The 22912-nt window shown below is 35.1% G+C and overlaps 1 protein-coding gene across 2 annotated transcripts in view; it reads right to left on the bottom strand.

Annotated features, from left to right (window-relative positions):
• LOC128207922 (inactive tyrosine-protein kinase 7-like) overlaps positions 1 to 15002 on the bottom strand; it is a 97307-nt gene extending 82305 nt beyond the window's left edge. Inside the window, exons 1-2 of one of the 2 annotated variants that reach the window (XM_052911115.1) lie at positions 14864 to 15002; positions 7920 to 8225 (exon numbers count right to left, since the gene is read on the bottom strand). In XM_052911115.1, coding sequence (XP_052767075.1) covers positions 7920 to 8225; positions 14864 to 14915 — 358 coding nt within the window. In that variant the 5' untranslated portion in view covers positions 14916 to 15002. Of the gene's footprint in view, positions 1 to 499; positions 877 to 7919; positions 8226 to 14863 lie in introns of those variants that run through there. The other variant, XM_052911116.1, reaches the window with a different exon arrangement.
• Between the last annotated feature and the right edge of the window lie 7910 nt (positions 15003 to 22912).

Below are 22912 nucleotides of genomic sequence, written 5' to 3'. Positions count from 1 at the left end.
TTAAAGCTGCACTCTCACAGATTGAACAATTTGACAACTTTTTTATTTTTTATCTAGGAACGAGCCAATTTTTGCGAAAATCCATAGAAACCAGTTATATAAGACTGCTGACAAAAAATCTACAATCTGATTTTTTGTCAGCAATCTTATATCATTGGTTTGCAGATATTTACACAAAATTTGCTCTTTCCAAGACAAAAAATAAAAAAATTGTTTAGATGGTCAATCTGTGAGAGTGCAGCTTTTAAAATGTAATAAACTTCGCTACTTGACATTTTTTGTTGTTTATTTGTAAAGTTTGCCTGACTGTTAAAAGTACATAATCTATCAAATACAATATATCATAAATAGTTATTGATTTTTTTTCTCTATGAAAGATCAAGACAACCCTTACTAACATGGTGTTGCCTTGGTTTGAGCTAAGGTATACAACATGTCAATATCATTACATATTTAACGTCCAGGATTGGAAGGTAAAAAAAACACACTAAAATAGTACCTCTGCTTGTATGCATGCAAGTCGTTTAACATTGAAGGCAAGAAGTATAAGTTGTTCGGTTAGCACAGTGGTAACGAAGGGCACTCGCGTCTCACCAAGGCGCACTTGGTGCAATTCCCCGGCCTTGGCGCATGTGAGTCTGGTTGGTGGTTACCAACCCGGACAAAAGGGTTTTCTCAAGGTTCTCTGGTTCCATCACAACATATATGTCACCATACTCTGGTACAACAGTACAACACTGTGCCAACTCTGTTACAACCGTACAACACTGTGCCAACTCTGGTACAACCGTACAACACTGTGCCAACTCTGGTAGAACCGTACAACACTGTGCCAACTCTGGTACAACCGTACAACACTGTGCCAACTCTGGTACAACCGTACAACACTGTGCCAACTCTGGTACAACCGTACAACACTGTGCCAATTCTGGTACAACCATACAACACTGTGCCAATTCTGGTAAAACACTGTGCCAACCAGTCTGACTTATGCATAAGTTGACATAAACTTTCTTTACTCTTGTTGTAAAATAAATGACATTAAGAAGGATTAAACGTGTGAGGTGGCCTTATAATCATTGTTATTTGAATAATACTTGTAAATGTGACCAATGAAAAAAGAAAAGACATTTCAAACAAAGCTATGCCCAAATACGTTCACTTGTTTTCATCGTCAAGATTTTACAAATAAGCTAATCGTTCACCTGCTTTTATTGTTAACAGTCAGATTTTGCAAATACGACTCATTCTCTACTTTTTGTTTATCAGTACCATGACGAAGATTGTTGGTCACTGAGGCTTGGGCTCGTGGGCTCCTAAGCCATGATATTTACTTTCACAAAGTTCGGTTTCTCCGTTCAAGCCTTCCGCATACAAACTTCAAAGCCGGCTGATTATGGCATTGTTTTGATCTGACATTCAGGCCATATTTATACGTTTAATAAGTCCGCAATTGAATCACAAGATCAAAAACATATGGTAACACCATCTTGAAATTTATACGACAAGTATCGCTGGATTGTTTGACAACAAAAAGAGATTTTTCAAATATATTGCCATTAAATAAAGATATTTTCTAATTAAATGGAACTGGTCCAGAGATAGCATATTTACAATCCACGGAAAATATAAGATTTATTCCGACATACTGCGTCTCAAAAATGCATCTGTACGTTTAATAGCAAATATTCTATAATTTCTGTGACAGCTATTACGGGAAACAGAATGATGAACACATTTTTTATAGGCTACATTTCGGCCGCTGAGTGCATATTTAGTTTAAATAAAATAAATTGGATTTTTTTTTTTAAGAAGTTTGCATTTTCAAAGAAAAGCCGCACTTATTAAATGTTTTATAAGAGATGCAATGATTTATCATATCAATTCAAATTTAAAAGCAGTAGGACACTGTAAAATTATATTCAAAAGTTTTTACTTTTTTTCAGTTACTTCAATTCGGATTAAGTATGACACTTCTATAAGCTGTTGAGAAATTAAATTATGTAACTCTTTCACGCGGAGTCATAGGTTTGAAAGATAATTATAACCTTATACAGAATGATTCAATGAATTATTACAACTTTTGAATCGTTACAGAAACAAGACCCTTGCAATGTCATATCCAATTGTCACGATTGTCGGAAAAGATTCCATGATCATATTCATATTTTGCCCCCTATAGAAAAACACCAATTGGGTAGAATGAATAATTTAGACCAAACATAAAGAATTTTAAATAAATTAATTGACAAAGATGTCAATCAATTTAATGGGCGTATTTAGAGTTCGTCTCAACAGACTGGTCGAAAGACCTTCTGAGCGAAATATGAAAATCATAAGAGCCCAGCATGTGGTACAGATTGTAACGATTATTTGGTCAAGAATATTTCATTTTAAATCAAAGAATAGTCAAAAGTCATTATTTTTATCATCGTTGCCATTTTTAAGCTAATGTACGCAAATTGACCTCAAATAGCATTTTCATCACAATGGAAATGGCTTGTTTTATTGGCAATAAAAAAATTATTGATTTAAATTATCAAATTATTTACATAATGAAAATAAAAAAATAAAAATGTTTTTTACACATTTTTTTTTTATTCACCGAAAAAATTCTGACGATAAGGCTGGGAGTGTCAGAATCCCCCACTCACCAGCCCCCTCCTCCTTCTCCAAACAAATACAGATTTGTATTTTTTCAAAGAAATATACATATATAGACAATCAGCAACTTTACGAATCTGACTGCTACAACAGTTATCTCTAAGGGCCCTTATATTTAATCTGCAGATCAAACACCAAACACTGCCCTCAACTCCTGATAAGTCTTCTTCCATATCAGTGGGGTTAGAGTAAATGTCTGGGGTGCATAATGTGCAAATACTAACATAAAGCTGCAAAAACTGGCAAATATTTACTTAGTGGATAAAGTAACTAAATAGTTACATAAGATTATATATCACTTGCAATCTGCAAATGTAAAATATCGAGAGAAAGACATATGGAGGTATTTTATTGAAATGAAGAATGTTCAAAAGATTGCCTACTCACACTTTAATACTTATTAGAAGTTATTTTTAGGTTCAAGGGGGTGGGGTTGATGTGTCTTTGGGAAAGAGTGGGGCATGATTGAAAGAATATTGACTTTATCTTAATCTATATTTCTAGATTTGATCTCAACAACTATCTCTGATTCTGCAGCAAAATCAGAGATGTAACTATCCAACGGTCAACAAGTTCTACCGAATGACCCAGAGCTTGCATGCAAATTATTTGATAAAGGGCCTGCACATGATATGGACGTCATCACTTTCACTGCCATCCAGTCAACAGTCGGACTTGAAATCATCCTCAAACAGATAATATCATCATCTCTGAAGAGCACTCAACAATCGTTATGGGCCCCACTTGAACAAGTCATAACTAAATCTGATACATTCTGTAATGGTCAATTTCGACCTGATAATAATAAATCTGAGTATTGAAACATTGATAGTTCGTACCAAGCATTTGTTTGAAGAAAGTATGCTGAAATTGATATATGAGAATATTACAGGTGATAAGAAACACAATTGTCTTGTCTCTATGAAAAGATCATGAATATGATAATTGTCTATAAGGTCAGTTTTCTTTCATATTGATCTGTAGCATAATTTAAAGATACCACATTGCAAAAGTGACAGTTTTCAGAAGAAAATATGTTAAGATTGAAGCTTTTGACTATCATGTTATTATCCTTAAATCTTCATTTGGTTTGAGAGCTTTTCAATTGCATTCAGATGTAGGTAAGACGGCTTAGAGGTAAATCCTTTGAAGTTATCTCAATCAAACGGACTTCCACTTTCAATAACAAAAACTTCATACAATCCCAAATTATAAACACTGAGCAGGTTCTTTACCTCGTCTATGAAGGATGAAATTTAGCATGATCGGGATTTTATAAACCGATGCAACAATTCAAAAGCGTCCCCAACGCCTATGGTGGTGAAAAGTTTCAAAGCTCCGACGGTAAAAATGGAGAAACTACCTCGTACCCCACTGAGAGGTCAGCACAGCAATATGTTTGTATTTGAATGCAAAGTCGGCGCTCAAAAGATGCCAAGTAAACAAGCGTGGATGGATAGAAATAGGAAGGTCAAAGGTTATGGTTTAAGAACTTACCCCTGACCATATTAAAGGAACATTAGCAAAGAACGAACAATAGCGATCGCCTTCTTTTAGTGACAGGTGGCTCGAGCAATGAAATTAATGGCTATTGAACTCGTCAAAACTGTCCCAAAGTGAAAAGGGTGATTTTCCAGTGGAGACGTGACTATTCTTGCTTTACGAAAATGACCGAAATTGCTTCGCCAGAGCAAAGAAGTTGTGAAGTTAACTTAAGACCATCGAAAATGAAGTTTTGAAAGTTCTTTTAAAACTGTCACATACTTCGCACTTACTTTCAAAAGCTCAGGAGGGTCTGCGCAAATGTGAAAATGGCTTAAGTAAATTGGCAATTAACAAGCAAACAATGTTGCCAAAATAGGTTTTAAGTGTGAGGTTTATTAGATAACTTAAAAGAAATATATTGTAATGAATTTATTCCCTGCAGGGTTATAGCACTCTCAACTGTCAAATGGCAGAAATTTGAAGGATGACATCCGAGCAATGCGCAGATTAGTCCTGCAATGTGCGTATCTTTAACATAAACTAAAGTCCGACTTTAAATAAGAATAAGTCATGCACCTTTTAAAATACAATTTTTGAACCAAAGTTAACATTTATTTATCAGTTGAATGTTCAATGTGAGACTTTCAAACCAGATTTTTTGGTAAAAAAAACACAAAAATAAACAAAAATACATTTTAAAAGGTTACAGTGACCAACATTGACCCAATTTTTCAGAACTTTGTTAAAGTTCACAACGATTTTTCATCATCACTGTTAAATTTCAAATTTTATCTGCTCTGGGAGTTCGTTAGATATACTTGTGATCTGGAGTGTTTTTAGCAAATTTTGAGACAACTGTTTCAGCTGCACTTGTTTTGTTTTTTTAATATATAAGGATGTTATCAACTATTTCACATTTAAAAGTTTACAACGATGTCGTTAATTACATCGTTAACTGTAACGAAGTTCTAAACAATCAACCCATTGTGTACCAAATTAATCCAAAAGTACCATGATACAAATTGCACAGGCATTAAATGGATTGTGAAATATTTCCCTGGCTAGGCTTATCAGCACATTATCGGTCATCTATCCCTGCAACAGACCTTATTGCTAACCCTGAGGTAAGCCAGCTGGTTTAGCTACATTGTTTGACATGGACATTATATTGGGCACTTCCAAGTTTGACCCAGCATAGATGGTTTTAATCCTCTTGGGCAAATATTAGCTTTCATTTTATTGTATTTGCTTGTCTAATTGCTTCCAATTCATTGTCACCCCTCTTTGATAATTGTCTTGGTGTGAAGTATTTATTTTCAAGACTGTGGAAGAATTTCAAATCATTGTTTGGTTTGTTTTTTTCTTTCTACCTTTTTATGATTTTTCTCTGTACCCTACTGGAAAGTCAACACAGCACTTTTAACCTGAGGTCTGGGCCACGCATGATTGTCTCTGGCAACATATGTAACTGAAGTTTCATTTGACTTACATGAACGTTTTTTGAGCTACGACCTTTAGGGTTAGAAAATAAAGTTGACAACAAGGTTTAGATCATAATATCTTCAAAAAAACAAACAAGCAAAAATATATGCAAGCTGGAATGAAATCAGTCCAGGTTAAAACATTGTCAATTTGTCATGTATATTTCCATAAAGATAAATGATTCACAAACATGAAATTATAATATTTAAAATTCTTACATCCTAAATAAATAAAGGTGTATCCTCTTTCATATTACATTTTAGACTTTTATTTAATGTTTATCCTTTTATATCAAAATGTTATCTTTTTTATGCTATGGTAATATTCATATCTTAAAACACTTCATTTCTTTGCTTCTGTCAAAGTTTTTGACACGATTTTGTTTTGCAAATAGTAATTGGATTATACGGCTCAAGACATTTTTCAGACAGGAGTGAAATTGCAAATCTCCGAGCGATAAAGGCGTAATAATAGCGAAACAAACATAGCAAGATCTTACGATAATATTTACTTACAAATGGTAAAATATAAATTGCTACCTCTAAAGCAAATGTTCACTTTTTGACGCCTAATTCAACAGTTGTAAATGGGATCTTACCAGGATCGAACAAACACTTGAAATCTTTGACAACACTTGACAAAAGCCAAGTCAACATTATGGATATTCCTAAGAAAAACATTAGGGTAATACACTTGCAATTTACCAAACGTTTTAATAAGATGTCCTGACGTGATATAAACTTGCAGAAAATGGTAAATGACAATATTGCATAAATTTGTAGGAAACATTTTAAGTCCATCTCAATTCCTTTTGAACAATAAAAGATACAGCTATATTTTTGTTTAAAGCTGCTTTCTCACAGATTGATTGTTTTGACAACTTTTTGTCTTGGAATGAGCCATTTTTGGCATAAATGTCTGGAAACAAGTGATCATAAGTGGAAATAAGACTGCTGACAGCAGATCACAGTTTTTATATTTACGTTTTTATATTTACGTTTGAAAATTGATGTTTTATGGCTGATGGTTATTATGACACTATAAGAAAAATGAAATTTTCGACAGTTTACCAAACAATTCAGATATGTTCTACTGTGAGTAATCTTATATGACTGAATTGAAGGCATTGATTCCAAAATGAGCTGATTTTGAAAAAGAATAAAATAAATAATATCAAACTGTTAAATTGTGAGAGTGCTCCTTTAACAGAGGGATTTTGGAGCTGCATGCATATGGTTTCAAAACAAGAACCTCTAACAGCGACATATTGATGATTCTTGAGTATTCAATATAGACTTGAGTTTACGAGCGTCATCTACCTTATAATTGCTGATCTATTGCGGGAAATTATGACCTCATATACATAAAACTTATACGACCTTGATTTGAACAATTAAGTATCATACGATAAGATTCAATATGAAAGTTATAACCTCAATCATATACACCATAAACGCTGATTTAATTAAATCGTTCCCAGAGCACTTTCAAAGTATGTTGTTACCTATACCATTGAAGAGTCTGCGCTGATACTTGAAATCTCTATCAGTGGTCTGAGGGATGGACAACGCGAAACCCAATAAAATCCTTTAAGAGGGATATAAGATACTATAAACAGGTGTAAAAACAATCTCATGAATGAAACTGTCACCCACATGCTGTCAGACGACTGCCGATGTTGCAGTAGATCATGCTACCATCAAACCTGTTCGGTTTTGACAATTATAGCCGTTTGACAGCGGTTTCATATGACACAAGTTACAGTAATTTGTAAAGCAAAGTGCCATAAAAAATTATACAAATTTATGACACACTTATATTGAATTACTTCTGTTTTGTTTGAAACAAAAAAGTAGGTAAAAAAGTGGCCAAAAAACGACAGTGACAGGCCCCTTATGTAACAAATCAAAATATATCAAATACCTTTTAGATAATTCACAATGTCTTTATAAGAAATGAGGGCATCCTCCTGGATTAGGTGTAATATTCCATTCACTAATGTTCTTATTTGAGGCCCTGTGAGTTGTTTTGTTCAGATATATTTTGTCAATGGATAAATGTTATCAATGGTTTGATTTTAAAATTAGTTCATTGATCAAGAATTTTCATTGGGGTCTCAGAAAGCGTACCTTAACTATGATCATGAAACTTGTGCATTTAGCTGTGAAAGTTCAAAACTATGTATGAAATGTTTTGATCAGATATAGGAGAAAACCCAAATTTCAGTGCCATGTGACAAACAGTATAAAAAGTATGCATTCAACAACAACAACAAAAACAACACTTACATTGAATTTCGAGCGCTGCCTCACCGCTCTGAAGCGAGAATCCTGTCGTAACATTTGTTGCGATACACTGAAACGGTCCTGCATCGTCTTCACGCGTAACACGTAAAATCCTAAGATTACTTCCGTCCTGAAAACGCCGACTTGTGTTTGTTATCACTTTTGTATTGTGCATCCATTGAAACTGAATATGTCGTCGATTGGACACGTCGCACCAGAGCGTTATTTCTGTACCTTCAACGACAACTTGGTCTGTGGGTTTCTGGTTAAAATAGAATGTGTCCTGGCCTTCACCGACATTTACGATGCCTGAAATTACACAAAAATGTGAAGAAAATGATTAAAAAATATTTGTGACAGTAAAATTGCAAAAATGATGAAAATGGTACTTGTGGCTAGCTTTTTTGGTGCAGTATACCTAATGCATTTTTTAACGAAATAAATCAATGCCATTGTTAGTTCACCGGATGTTTTTTCAGCTACACTGTATTTGGAGTCACACAATTGTTGGAGATGTAAAGGAATGGTGTCGGGATCAGACAATGGGTTGACACTCACTAGACTAGGCCTGCCCATAATTTTTTAAAAAGTCTTACGCGTAAATATCCTCAAAACAATTCCTTGCGTACATTAAAGACTAAAAAATTCCCATTTATTAAAAATGCTATGACTACGCCCCCGTTTTTAATGATTCACCCAGCATGCACATGATCTAGAACGACACTAACCAAAACTTAGGATAACGAATAGTAAACAAAAACATTGGTAGCAAGTCTCAAAAATTCATGAAAAATGCCAAAAAAAGTTCCTGGCATTATATTTTGTATACCAGCAGCTGTTTAACACTGTCATGTTTTTAGATATATGGCGTAGGAAATCTTTTGGGATAGCTACAAGTGTAGAAAAGGTGATTACATATAATCTTTGCACTCAAAAACGCATGTTTGCATGCATATGTAATTCTAAACGCATCTGTCTTCATAATTTGATTTAACAGAAAATGTACGGTGCATTACTGATGTCTGCCATCGTACCTGAGACTTTCTTAATAGATTTTTTGTTAAATATTGAATATATGATTTGTTTTGGTTTACATCGGCATGTCTGTGACTGTCCAACATTTGTGTATTGTTGTACCTGAATTAAATAATAATAAGATTCTTTTTTGGGCCATTAATGGTGTACTATTTCACAGCTTACTATGTACCTATGAAAATGATAACCCATTAATTTGGAAACTAAGGAACCTGAGCAACCCAAAGATTCACAGAGAAATCGTTAGCGCCAACCATCCATGTAAACCAGATCAGGTTATAATTACCATATGTTGGGCATATTACTTGTACAGTGGTACTTAGCCCAAGTGTTGACTTACATACATGTGGATTTTATACCCCACCCCATGTAGTAAGTCTGCTTCTTTATTGTTGGTTTTATTTTTTCCAGGCCTTTTACTGTTGTATTTCTCTTGATGTTTATGTACACATGCATCTGTCAATTCGGAAGGAGTCCAGGACTGAGTAATTTATAGCAGAAGTAGAAGTAGTATGTAGCACAGTAGCAACAGCAGTTGAGTAATATCAGCAGCAGCAGAAGTAGTAGTATCAACAGTATTAGTCATAGCAATAGCAGTAGCAGCAGCAGCAGCAGCAACAGAAGTAGTCATAGCAATAGCAGTAGCAGCAGCAGCAACAGTAGTAGTCATAGCAGTAGCAGTAGCAACAGCAGTTGAGTAATATCAGCAGCAGCAGAAGTAGTAGTATCAACAGTATTAGTCATAGCAATAGCAGTAGCAGCAGCAGCAGCAGCAACAGAAGTAGTCATAGCAGTAGCAGTAGCAGCAGCAGCAACAGTAGTAGTCATAGCAATAGCAGTAGCAGCAACAGTAGTAGTCATAGCAATAGCAGTAGCAGCAACAGTAGTAGTCATAGCAGTAGAATCAGCAGCAGCAGTAGTAGCATTTGTAGTCATAATCATTCAGAAGCAGTTGCAGTAGTAGAAGCAGAAGCAGTAGCAACAGCAGTTGTATTTATTATTTTGACAGAAGCAATTGCAGAAGTCACAGTGGCAAAATCAGCAGGAACAGCAGTAGTAGTTGTCATAATCATAGCTATAGAATTTGCAATAGCAGAAGTAGCAGTAGCAAACGCAGTTGCAGTCAGATTAAACAAGCAGCAGCAGGAGAAGCAGTAGATGAAATACCAGAAGCAGTACAGTAGCAGCATTACTAATAATAGAAGCAGTAGCAGCAACAGCAGCAGTAATAGTAGTAGATGTGAGTTACAAGTATCAACATTGCACACTCATCATTACCATTAGTAGGGTGTAATAAATTTACAGATAGGCTAACCGAACAGGTAATCTATAAAATTACATTTTAAACTGTTTTTTAATGTGTCATTCTAGTGAAGTAAACATTCCCTAAAGCTTTTTGAATGAAAGCCTTTGAGTTGTATTCAAAAAGAAACATTATTTATTGCATTGAGGTGTTACACTTAGATATTATTGAACTCATTCACAAACTATTTTTAAGAGATTTGGATGAATTAAGCTTTAAGCAGTGATGAATGCAGCACGTTAACATGGGTTTTTCAATTGGTTTGGGATATAGCTTTAAAAATTCATTTGAATTTATAAATAAGACACAATAATCATTCTGCACCTAAATTGCAAGATTTGCTTGAACACTTTATTTATATTTCAAACTTTGAACACTAACAGTTTTATTGCTCTAACGCCAGAACTTTTGGACGACAGAGCTATAGGTCTGCACGTATTCATGCACGTAAATACATCTTGAGTTTTGAGTGAAATTTCATTGAATCTTGACTAAAAAAGAAATTGTGTTAAAACTGGCCGCATATGTTACATAATACTAGGTTTAATAATTATTTACTCATTTTATGACAAAAACAACTACATTAATTTAATAGATAATTTATGACATTTCAGAATTCACATTCCTGAGTCTCAAACCCAGACCTAAGGCGTTATATTTTACCTTACATAAATGTGTCCCTTATTTGTGTATATTAAAAGTTGATCGATCCATATATCAAGGTATTTCAATTTCAGCGGTCCATATCATGTTTTTGGCTGGTCCGACCCTCGCCAAAAATATAATATGGACCGCTGGCATCATATAATATGGACCGCTGACGTCATAAAACCGGTGAGTGTGGCTTGCTATTTTCACAACAGCGAAAATGTCACAAGTAAACATTATTAGCTTTGTTCAATAAAACACATCTTAAGCGCTTTAAACATATTGGATGGTAATGTAAAATGTTCGGTATAATATAAGAAATATTTACACACCACTTCCGGCCATATGGCATTATAAGGACCGGCCAGTCAGCCCCCGAAGGTGAATCGGGACCTCGGCTAATGCCTCAGTTCATGTACACTTTTGGTGGCTGACTGGCTAGTCCTTATAATGTCATATGACCCTCAGTGGTGTGTAATATTTCTTAAATAGTACGTGTATGCAACAAATGAAACAAATTTATTTCAAGGCAGTGATAGTGACCGTATGAATAAGTTTGTTTAATTTGTAATACAAATAAACTATATTCGACTTTGAGTTTAAGATTGAAACTTTTGTAAATAGATCATTAACCATGACATCACAGCCCAACGTATGAACCAACTTAGTTTGACACGCTAATAAACAAAATCGAGTGCAAGAAAATACTTTTGATCATTTGATTGGCCTGTTTTCGAGCCATGAAATATGATGATTTTTATAGATCTATACAAGACACTAGAATGTACATACATATAAAACAATGAAGCTTCTATCTGTAATCATGGTTAACTCTAAACTTCACAGGCTAGCGAGGCTGTATGTGTAAATGAATCTGTGGTTTGTAATTTAAGACACAAAGTTTCATCTCTGACAAATGTATTATTCATGGCAGGTATATGTTTTCTGAACACCTCTATTAAATTCTACGGAAGTATGTTTCTACAAATCAGATCTAGAGAAATGTGTTTCTTTTCTTGTTCAGTATACAGTTTGATTACAGAATACAATGAACACTTCGTAAAATTAATGTGCTTTATTGACCTGCATCAGTAAATCATAAAAACGAGCACCCATGATGAAAAGACGGGGAAAATAGCATGAAATCTAAGATTTTGTTAAAATGACTTTGAGGAATTTATTTCACGAATATGCTCAATTTGCTATTAAATACAATGTCCGAGTAAAGGAATAGCTCTAATTGCTCTTTCCGCCTAATGAAATATATGAATACAACTGTTGTATGAAGTGCCGAAATTGAGGCAATTTACATGATGATGTTTTGAAACCATAAGCAATTTGAAACACATTAAGTGTGCATTTTCATTATAAGAAACTGAGCAGTTCCTTTAAGATAACATCAGGGTTGGAATGCAGGCTTTATGACTAGAAATTAAAAATTCATAAATTGATAGGTTCAATTATTACCCTGTAACCAGCATCTAAGATCAATAGAAAGATTTTTCAAGTACCAGTATCAAACTGTTTTACCTGCAAGTACAACTTTAAAATTTGTCTTTGATAGTTTTGGGCCATAATTTCCTCAAATGTGTAAAGACAATAGTTTTGTATTTTTCTGTGCCTATGTACTGACCACAAATGAAATACAGAACAGAACAGAAGTTATTTGATGTCTTGAATCATCATACACTTGTGTGGATCTATGAACACACTTTAGAACCGAGGCTGCATACTATTTTGAAAAAGTGTGCTAGCTACTGGTATTCTAGTCTTAAATATGCCAGAAATTGCTTCTACAGGCGGTAAAAAAGTGTTAAACCCAAATTGGTTCAGACCCCCCCCCCACACACACACACACCCTCACCCCTCCCTGGATGTGCCTACATCTAAGCTACGACCCTGCTACGATGATAGTATTCAACACTTACTTCTATATTAAGTAGATCTACCGCAGTTTAAATTGTGTGGTATTAACTAGTACTAACAGTAACTTTTTTGTATCTTAATCTGTATTTAAAACGGATGCTCGCCATTGAAGTTTACAGCTTCTAAAGGCAATCAGGTGAAAACAGCTTCATTTAAAAATTGATAACATTTTATCCTGAACATTTCATCCCCATTTATTCTGACATAAATGGACATTAAGTGAAAAACAAATCAATGTCAGATCATTTCAAGGTTACATAATGGCTTGACCAATGGCTATTCTAATGAGTGCTCCTCCGTTGTCAGCTGATAAAGACAGGAAGACACCTTTCTTTTCTTGCTTAATGATTTCACACCCAAGTGACCCGATGAACAAAACTGACCCCAGCGATTGACATCTGCAGTGATGATTCAAATTAAATATTATCTAAATTTTCATGACTCATTTAATCTTTAGACATAGATAAACATTTGCTGTCAAAAGGATGAACAAAACAACTGGTACCTAGTTTACTGAAGGCGTAATCCTCTTCTTTACTAGCGTTACTGAAGACCTGACCTTCAATTTCTATATGAACAAATCCATCTGCCTAACAAAAAGTATTTTAGTACCCAGGTACCCCCCCCCCCAAAAAAAAAAAAAAAAAACTGATTAACCCTTACCAAAATTTAAAGACTGGATTTCAGCCTCTGTTTTGTTTAAATGGTGCTAGAATAACAATTCCTGATTTAAGCGCTTACTAAAATTAAAAGACTGGGTTTCAGCCTCTGCCTTGTTTAAATGCTGCTAGAATCCTGTTCAAATAACTTGGATGGAACAGAAAATCTACAAGGGTTTTAATCTAAAAGCAATTCTTCATGATTGCCTAGATGTTGCACATTTTGATGGGGAACACATTGAACCTTATAAAAAATGTCAATGGGTTTGAAAATTGAAGAGAATAATACTTCAGAAGGTAATAATACCTCCAGTACAAAAGCTAATATTTACATCTGACCTACCAAGCTTTTAAACAGTAAAATATGAATTATTACGTCATTAATGCCTCAAAAATAGCGGTAAACATTTCTCAGCCAAACGGTAGTTAAACTTGCACTTTCTTCCAATATCTGAGTGAGTAACGTAAGATGGCAGATAGGAACGATATTTTAAAAGGTTCACAAGTTTGCAGAAGAATGAAGTATCATTAGATAGTCATTAATTTCACAGTAGGGCAAGAAAATATCAAAGAAAAGGGTATCTTTCTAGACATCTAGTTATTATGTAACATCTATTACACTGTCTAATGATATGGGTATAGCGTGTAATTGAAAATGACAAGGGTAGATAATAAATAATGTTTACTTTTTGCCCATGGGGACATGCAAGGTGTTGAAGCAGTTAATTTCAAACACAAAAAAATGGCAAATGAATTAGTAACTGTCAATTTTATAATTTATGGTTGACCTGTCATTTTAATTGTTTATTGTTCTCCCCCTCTCTCAAGATAGTGACTCGTGACATTTTGACAATTACAAAATACCAAAAAAATGTGTTTCATTACTTGAAAAATCATTAATGTCGAAAACCTTTTAATTATGATTTATGATAACAAAAAAATGACTTCCACCACACATTTCATGTTGGCGATATTTTTTTCAAACTTTGTTCAAAATTAGCTATTTCATTGAATTCCATGAAAAGAAAACTCATGCCAAACATATAGTCTGAACTGAATGTCTGTAAATGCAACCTAAACCCATTCAACTTTTAACAGCTCAATAGAGTTATTAACACATTTTAGCGAAAATGAAGCAATTTCAGTCGCCTTAAAAAATACTTTTTGAAATTGATCACTAATTTTATAATAACATTTTCTGCTACCAAATTGCCAACTTTCCAACGGTCTAACTATTTAATCCTTTTATTTCACTGAAATATCATAACAATTTAAATAGAATGAATAAATAGTCACTTGACAGTACATTACGTTTTGCACGAGTAAATTGATTGTCAAAATATCCAAGTATTGTAAAAATTGCAAAAAATACCTACCGAATAAAATTAAAATCGCAAATTTGTGAATAAACTCCATTTTTGCGCACATGTCACATTAAAATAATTAAACTGTTTAAATCACATTACGAGATTATCTGATGAACTGTAAAACTACACGAATAAATCCGAAACAAGCACATCCCATCTCATCACTACTGTGTATACAATCGGTTTACCGTCTGATGTTACCGCCTCCGGAATATTGACAAGCCTCTTTACCGCCTTTTGATATCGAGGTAAAATAGTCCCAATATTTATTTTGTTTTAAAGCGGTTTAACCACGTATAAACACATGCATGCTTTAAATATGTAATATCTTATCAATTTTAGATTTACGTAATCAATTTTGTTCTCTAAATGGGATTTTTATCCACTATTTCACGTATGTCATTTACAAATTAGCTCCTCCTTCGACATGCAGATGTTCGAACCTACTTTCGGTTTCGCTTTGCCTCGATTATGTTGTAGTACGGTATTTTTTTGTAACAAATGCTTTTATAATAAGGAATAGCGCAGAATTTGATGTTGGTCTCAGTACGGTAATTGAAAATTTCGTTTTATTACAATTCAGAGTTTCAGAATAGTTTGCGAATAGCCGTGGTTGCCTTTGGCCATTTACAAACATTTTTAGCTAAGTTTTGTGAAGTTCATTCAAGGCTGGGAGCAAAATCAACTTATTTTAATAGTGTTGGTGTCAGAAAGGTATGCATGTGCGGTAATAAAACTCTTTGTTCAGTGACAAATAAAATATTCGAAATATGAGTCGAAGCTGAAAGGGAGATTAAATTCCATTTAATCATCATCTTTGTTTCCCTTTTTACTCTGTTTCAAGATTTTTAGCAACGCAGACTCACGTTTTTATCTCTTAAGGTAACGTAAATAATGGCATCGTACACGGTGACCGGCGGCAATCTTCGTTTTCCAAGCAAACCCATTACCCAACGAGGCTTATCAGGGGGTAAGAGAACGTTCGCAATCTAAATGGCTCTGATATGTTATTGCTGTAATTGTTGTTTATCATTATTGCTGTTTAGTTGGACTGAAATTTATGGCTGAGTTCTTGGCTTTGTACACGAACAGCCTTGATTTGATACTGAACCAAGATTTGAAAATAAATAAAATTTATATTGATGATAATAAAAATAAAAATAAGAATGATGATGATGATGATGATGATGATGATGATGATGATGATGATGATGATGATGATGACAATAACAACAACAACAACAACAATAATAATAATAATAATAATAATAATAATAATAATAATAATAATAATAATGATGATGATGATGATGATGATGATGATGATGATGATGATGACAATAACAACAACAATAACAATAACAATAATAATATTAATAATAATAATAATAATAATAATAATAATAATAATAATAATAATAATAATAATAATTATAAAGGTGAATAAAAAAAAATAATAATAATAAAAATAAAAGTAACATTTTTTTATTTTATTTTTAAATCATTAAATAGTCGAGAGTTCATGGATTCTATCCCATTTTAACAATTCACAAAGACCCCGTTTTATAAGGGAACAGACACTGACCGGGAGGCTCACAAAACTGTCAGACAGACAATTGTGTCAATTTCAAGGTAATAGAGATCAAGATTTACTGCGGTACGCAGATCGATTATAGATTATTACGTTATATTTTAGCACAAGAATTAAACATTCTAGGCATTGATAGCATATTTTGCATTTTACTCGCTGACCTCCCTCGATCCTACCCCGAAACAAAGATCGTCGGGAAACACTGGAACTGAGAAATTAAACAGAAAAGGGGAAGTGCACACGAAAAAGCAGATTTTTACGAGAAGCAGATTTTCCTCGACTGATAATGTAATCAGAATTTTCTAGGAATCCTTCCAAAGTGCTAATTGATCGTGTTTTTTTACCTAGCCCCGGTGGCAAGTCTTTAATGTTGCGCTACCCGCGGGGACTAATGACAGCAGCTCCGCCGGTCGGGGTTGGACGCCCGTGGAACGCCGCGGGCATCCATAGACCCCAAGGCAGGATGGCGCTAACGGGCGGTTCGCCATTACGAGTTGGGAGGAAGAGTAGGGCTCCGGGTTCAACGCATCAAAGATGGGAAAGTCATTTTCCAGACGTACTCGTATAAAAGGACTGTGCCTCGTCCTCAGAAGTGCCTTTCTGAACTTGTATCATCTCCATTCTAAAAAATGTTTCAAAGAATAAATTTCAATCTCGCCAAGACACCGTAGTCATTAGTATAATTAAAACCATGTACCTTGCAATATTAATTTAAAATTCGAATCTAATTCCAATCATAAAATTATCCTAATGTACACTTTGCCGTTACCTAAGTAAGATAGTGCGCTTTATTGAATAACTACCTTAGATTTCACTTAATTTTAAAATTAGAATCCATTTGTTTTAATTGGACTGTAAAAATAACCGACTAATGGGCTGAATGGAATTACTGAGGCGTGTCTAAGGACTCAGAACATAGAAACCAAACATGCAATGTCCGCATTGGATGTATTAGGTTGGTGATATAAAAATAAGATGTTGCGGGGCGGGTCAAAGATTTGACGTTAGAGGGGGCATAACTTAGGGGCTTAACCTTTTGACTTGACCCATTTCTCAGAACCGAAATTTATATGGATTAAAGCGTGTGTGTGTTGGGGGGGGGGGCTTTGTGTTACTCCATCAAGCAAAATTTAACAATATCTAGACGTAGTCCGAAATAGTGCATTTTAGGCGTATTTTTTTTCTCCTATACTTCATTTAAAAGTAAACTTTGACGATTTTAGGGTGGATAAGGGGGCGGTTGCGCATACTCCTAGATCCGCCAGTGGTGTTTACCCTGCTTAATCCGAGTGCAATTAAAAGGTGAATATTTTTTTTTGATATCCGTGACAGAAGACTGCCTCTTTATTATTTGGGTTCCCTGTCATTTGAGAGGTTTATTGTTTGGGTCCCCTGTGGTTGCTATGGCAGCGTGCCACTCATTAAGTCATCCATCATCGCACGTGCCCGTCACAAGTTCTATGCACGGACCACTCGTGCGATAAATCACGAGCAAATATACTCGTACATGTTAATAGTTTGCACGAACTAAGGAGCTAATGCATTTGCCTTCTTGACAGTTAAATTTTCATTTGGACCCGGTTTTCTACCAAAAATAAGAGAACGAAAGGTAATCTTATACATATTTAAGCTACACTCTCACAGATTGAAACTTTCGACTTTTATTTTATTTTTTTTGTCGCAGAATTTGCTTATTTTGGCATATATAAGATAACTCACAATATAACAGTTCTCCATTTGTATGGAAAACTGCCGATTTTTTCTTAAAGCGTAAGTAACGCTTTTAGCCATAATACATTAATTTTCGATGGTAAATATGAAAAACTGCGATCTGATGTTTTGTCAGCAGTCTAATATCACTGGTTTCCAGACATTCACGCAAAAATGTGCTCATTCCAAGATAACAAAAAAAAAAAAAAAAAAAAGTTGTCAAAGCGATCAATCTGTGAGAGTGCAGCTTTAATATGGGATCATGCAGCTTTGGAAAAAAAATCAGAACATTTCAATTAATCAGAACTAACAAATATCGTGGATGAAACGACATTTAAACTTACATTACCTTTGCCTTTTATTTCTTGTTCCTACAAACTTGTAAGAAAAAACCATGATACACCAACATATCATTTTAAAAATAAAATCTGAAGTTATATTGGCGAACTACCCTGATACCTCACCTACAAATTAATGCCAATGGGCCCAAACATTCATCATACGAAATTGCAATGTTTCAAATTGCTGAAAACAAGTTACCGTCCTGGGAGATAGACATGGTAGATAAATAAGTCTGTCAGGATTCCTGGCAAGGCGATGTAACGGTAATGAACACCATGGATACATTTTGAATGTTTTAAACAATTTTACAGACACTTTGTTAGTCATAAAAATTAACTACACCCATTTTACATGTTTTCATAATCATCATCAGTGTCCAAATATTAATTAGTTATTATGAATACTTATTTAAATACAATTATGTGCAAGCTTGAAACGTTTATAAGAACCCTTGTTTGTTTTTCAGCTCACCTGAGCAAGTAGCTATCAGGATGAGCATTTATGTGCAAGCTTAAAACGTTTATAAGAACGCTTGTTTTTTTCAGCTCACCTGAGCAAGTAGCTATCAGGATGAGCATTTATGTGCAAGCTTGAAACGTTTATAAGAACCCTTGTTTGTTTTTCAGCTCACCTGAGCAAGTAGCTATTAGGATGAGCATTTATGTGCAAGCTTAAAACGTTTATAAGAACGCTTGTTTTTGTTGTTGTTGTTGTTGTTGTAGCACGTAGTGCTTAGGTGAGTTTTTCCCATCGCCCACTGTCCTTTGTCCGTCTGTCCGTCGTCCATCAGCAATTGCTTCAAATGACATCTCCTCCTAGACAGCCTGGCCAATTCAGATGAAACTTCACTGGGATGCTCCTTCGAAATTGTTTAAAGAAATGAATTCCATGCAACTCTGGTTGTCATGACAACCGAAAGGAAAAACTCATTTACAAAAACCATGAGGCCAAGAGCTTAGTTATTTAGTGTGTTACAATGTCTACCAAGTTTGTTCAAAGAAAGCCCATGGGGTCAAAAACTGACACCTACTCTGGTTCACAAGTTGCCTATAGCCGTATATAGGGACATATTTTAGTTGTGTGAAACCGCTAGGTCCAGACCCTTGATATTCGTTACGTAGCATTATATGCGGCCTGTACCAAGATTGTTAAAATTATGCCCTTATGGTCAACGCTGGCCCCACCCCTTTTGACATTCTTTCTTATTTTTGAAGCTACAGCAATGAAATTTGGACAATGTGTACAGTTTTGAAAACAAATATCAATGTTGTCCGCGGATTACCTATACTATGACATTTTGACATGCATGTACTTTCTTATTTTTGAAGCTAACGCAATATCGCAATATATTGGACAAGGTGTACAGTTTTGGAAACAAATATCAATGTCGTGCTTCGGTGACCTTGACTGTGACCTTTTGACCTTCTTCCGTATTTTTGCAGCTACAGCAGTGAATTTTAGACCATGTGTGCAGTTTTCAGAGCATATATTATTTATGTTGTCCTCGGATGAGCTGTACTGTGACCGTTTGACCTACTTTCTTATTTTAAAGCTACAGCAATGAAATTTCGACCATGTGAACAGTCTTTAAAACATATACCAATGTTGTGCTTGGATAACCTTGACCACAACAACATTTGACAATACTCGACCATAGTTTGATCCCTTATTGCACTGCCATGAACCAGTTAACCCATCCAATTCATAAAATAATGGTTTTAAATCTTTCACTCAGGTGGGCGATGTTCAAGGTCACAATTAGAGTTCTATAGTAATGGAATATGCTGCATTTATACACATAATTATTTAGGGCTGTAACTTTGTCATGCACAGAAGGAGTTTAAACTACATTTGGCACATGTGTTTGGGAAAAGAAGGTGATATGGAGCTGCATGATCCACGACCCTATCTCAAAGGTCACACTTAAGTTTAATCATAATGGAATGCTGCATATAGTTGGTCGTGTACGAAGTTTGTTGTGTGAGGAGGGATTGATTTTAAAATTACTTGTCACAAATGTGTTCGATACATTAACTTAAGACCCACGACCCTACTTCAAAGTCCAAGGTCACACTTAGAGTTAAATATTTATAGAATGCTGCATCATGTCATGCACATGGATAGAATATCCGTGTTCGGTCTGAAACGTTGGCATGTACGGAGATACTTTTAAGTAAATGGTCACATGCATTCTGTAAATAAAGGTGGTATATATATTGCGTGCAAGATCCACTACTCTACTTCAAAGATCAAAGTCAAATTTAGAGAACTTTTACAAGGAATGTTGCATAAATACACAATTATGTAGTTGGTCGTAAATGGGCTGTAACTTTGCCATGCGAGGAGGGATTTTAAAGTTATTGGCACATATGTGCCATAAAGGCGATGTTTCGAGAGCAAGACTCACGACCCTACCTGAATGTTCAAGGTCATACTCAGAGTTAATCATAATGGAATGCTGCATATATGCACGTACATGAGGTTGGTCGTGTCAGGGCTGTGACTTTGTCATATGAGGAGATATTTTAAAATTACTTGGTACATGCATGTGTAACATAAAGGCGATGTGGCAAGTGCAAGATCGACGACCCTACATCAAAGTTCAAGATCACACTTGTAATTTATTCAGTATGGATTATTGTATATATGCACATATATATTGTATCCGCGTCCGGGCAGTAACTTCCGTGCACATAGGGATTTTGAAATTGATTGGCGCGTGTGTTTTACACATAAAGACGATGTTTCATGAGGCTGGCCCACGATCCAACAAAGTTCAAGGTCACACTTTCAGTTTAATAATTATGGGATGCTGCATATATGCATATATGTATAGAGTATCCGTGTCCGGTCTGTAACTTTGTCATGTAAGGAGATACTGTAAAGTAAATGGGCAAATGTACTCGGTAAATAAAGGCAATGATGTTGCGTACAAGATCCACGACCCTACCTCAAAGATCAAGGTCAAACTTAGAGATAGTTCACAAGGAATGCTGCATAAATGCACACATGTAGTTGGTCGTAACTTGGCTGTAATTTTGCCATGCGAGGAGGGATGTTAAAGTTTTGGCACATGTGTGCTGTACATAAAGGCGATGTGTCGAGAGCAAGACTCACGACCCTACCTAAATGTTCAAGGCCACACTCAAGAGTTTATATCAACGGAAGCTGCATTTATGCACGTATGTAGTTGGTCGTGTCCGGTCTGTTACTTTGGCAAACGTGGAAGGATTTTGAAATTTAAAAAAAAACGTGCTTTCGGTAAAATAAAGGTGATGTGTCGAGGGCAAAACCCACGACCTTTCTTAAAAGTCCAAGGTCACACTCAGAGTTAATCATAATGGAATGATGCATATATTTATATCTGGTTGGTCGTGTCCGGGATGTTACTTTGTCAAACAAGGAGGGGTTTTAGAATTACTTTTTAAAACATGTATTCGGAACATAAATACGATGAGTCGCATACTAGTCCGACGACCCTGCATCAAAGTTCAAGGCCGCACTTATAATTTAATCAGTATGGATTAATGAATACATGCACATAGATATAGCAGCCGTATCCGTGCTGTAACATTCGTACACATGGGGATTTTGAGATAAATTGACACGTAGGTTCGGTACAAAAGGCGATGTGTCACGAGCAAGACCCACGACCTTACCTCAAAGTTCAAGGTCACACCTAGAGTTTCATCATTATAGAATGCTGCGTACAATCACACAGATAAAGATCAGTCGGTCGTTTTCGGGCTGTTACTGTGATGTGCGAAGGGATTTTGAAAGTATATGGCGCAATTGTTTGTTACAAGAAGACGAAATGTCGCGTCCAAGATTCACTTCCCTCTGACCTCTTACTTCATCACTCCCCAACACTTAAGGTCAACCTTTACAGTTTATGTCAGTTGTTCCTGAATGTCATTTAACTTGGGGCCTCGTTTTTAAGCAGAATATTTTCACAAAACTTGTGCAAATACTTTTCTTGTCCACGTTTTTACCCAACTTGGTTACAAAACATGATTTATGTGCGCATTACATTTTCTTACGGCATACACGTAGTCCCAAATTTGATAAATTAGGCAAACAATTTGAAAAACTTTTTTGAAAATTTTAAAAACCACACATGTCGGACTGTCAAACTTCATGCAAAGTGCTATTTGTTGCCATTTCCAATCCACTCTGCGCAAACGTTGTTTTTTGCCGGATCTGATTACATAAGGATGTTTTTGGTTCCTTAGATGAAAAATACAGCTCATTGGAGGGGAAATCAATTTCCTAGTTTTGAATACCATGTCACGGACGTCAGAAAGTTAACATAATTTTGACATTTCAGTGATTAATGTGCCTTGGGAATCTATATTCCAGTCGGCATCCAATACCAAGCAAATATGCTGGCGTGTGTGTTTACTTAAAGACATACT

The sequence above is a fragment of the Mya arenaria genome, chromosome 11 (assembly GCF_026914265.1).
Source record: "Mya arenaria isolate MELC-2E11 chromosome 11, ASM2691426v1".
Taxonomy (NCBI): Eukaryota; Metazoa; Mollusca; class Bivalvia; order Myida; family Myidae; genus Mya; species Mya arenaria.
The sequence above is the reverse complement of the archived record's forward strand: the minus strand, read 5'-3'. Positions and strand labels throughout refer to the sequence as shown.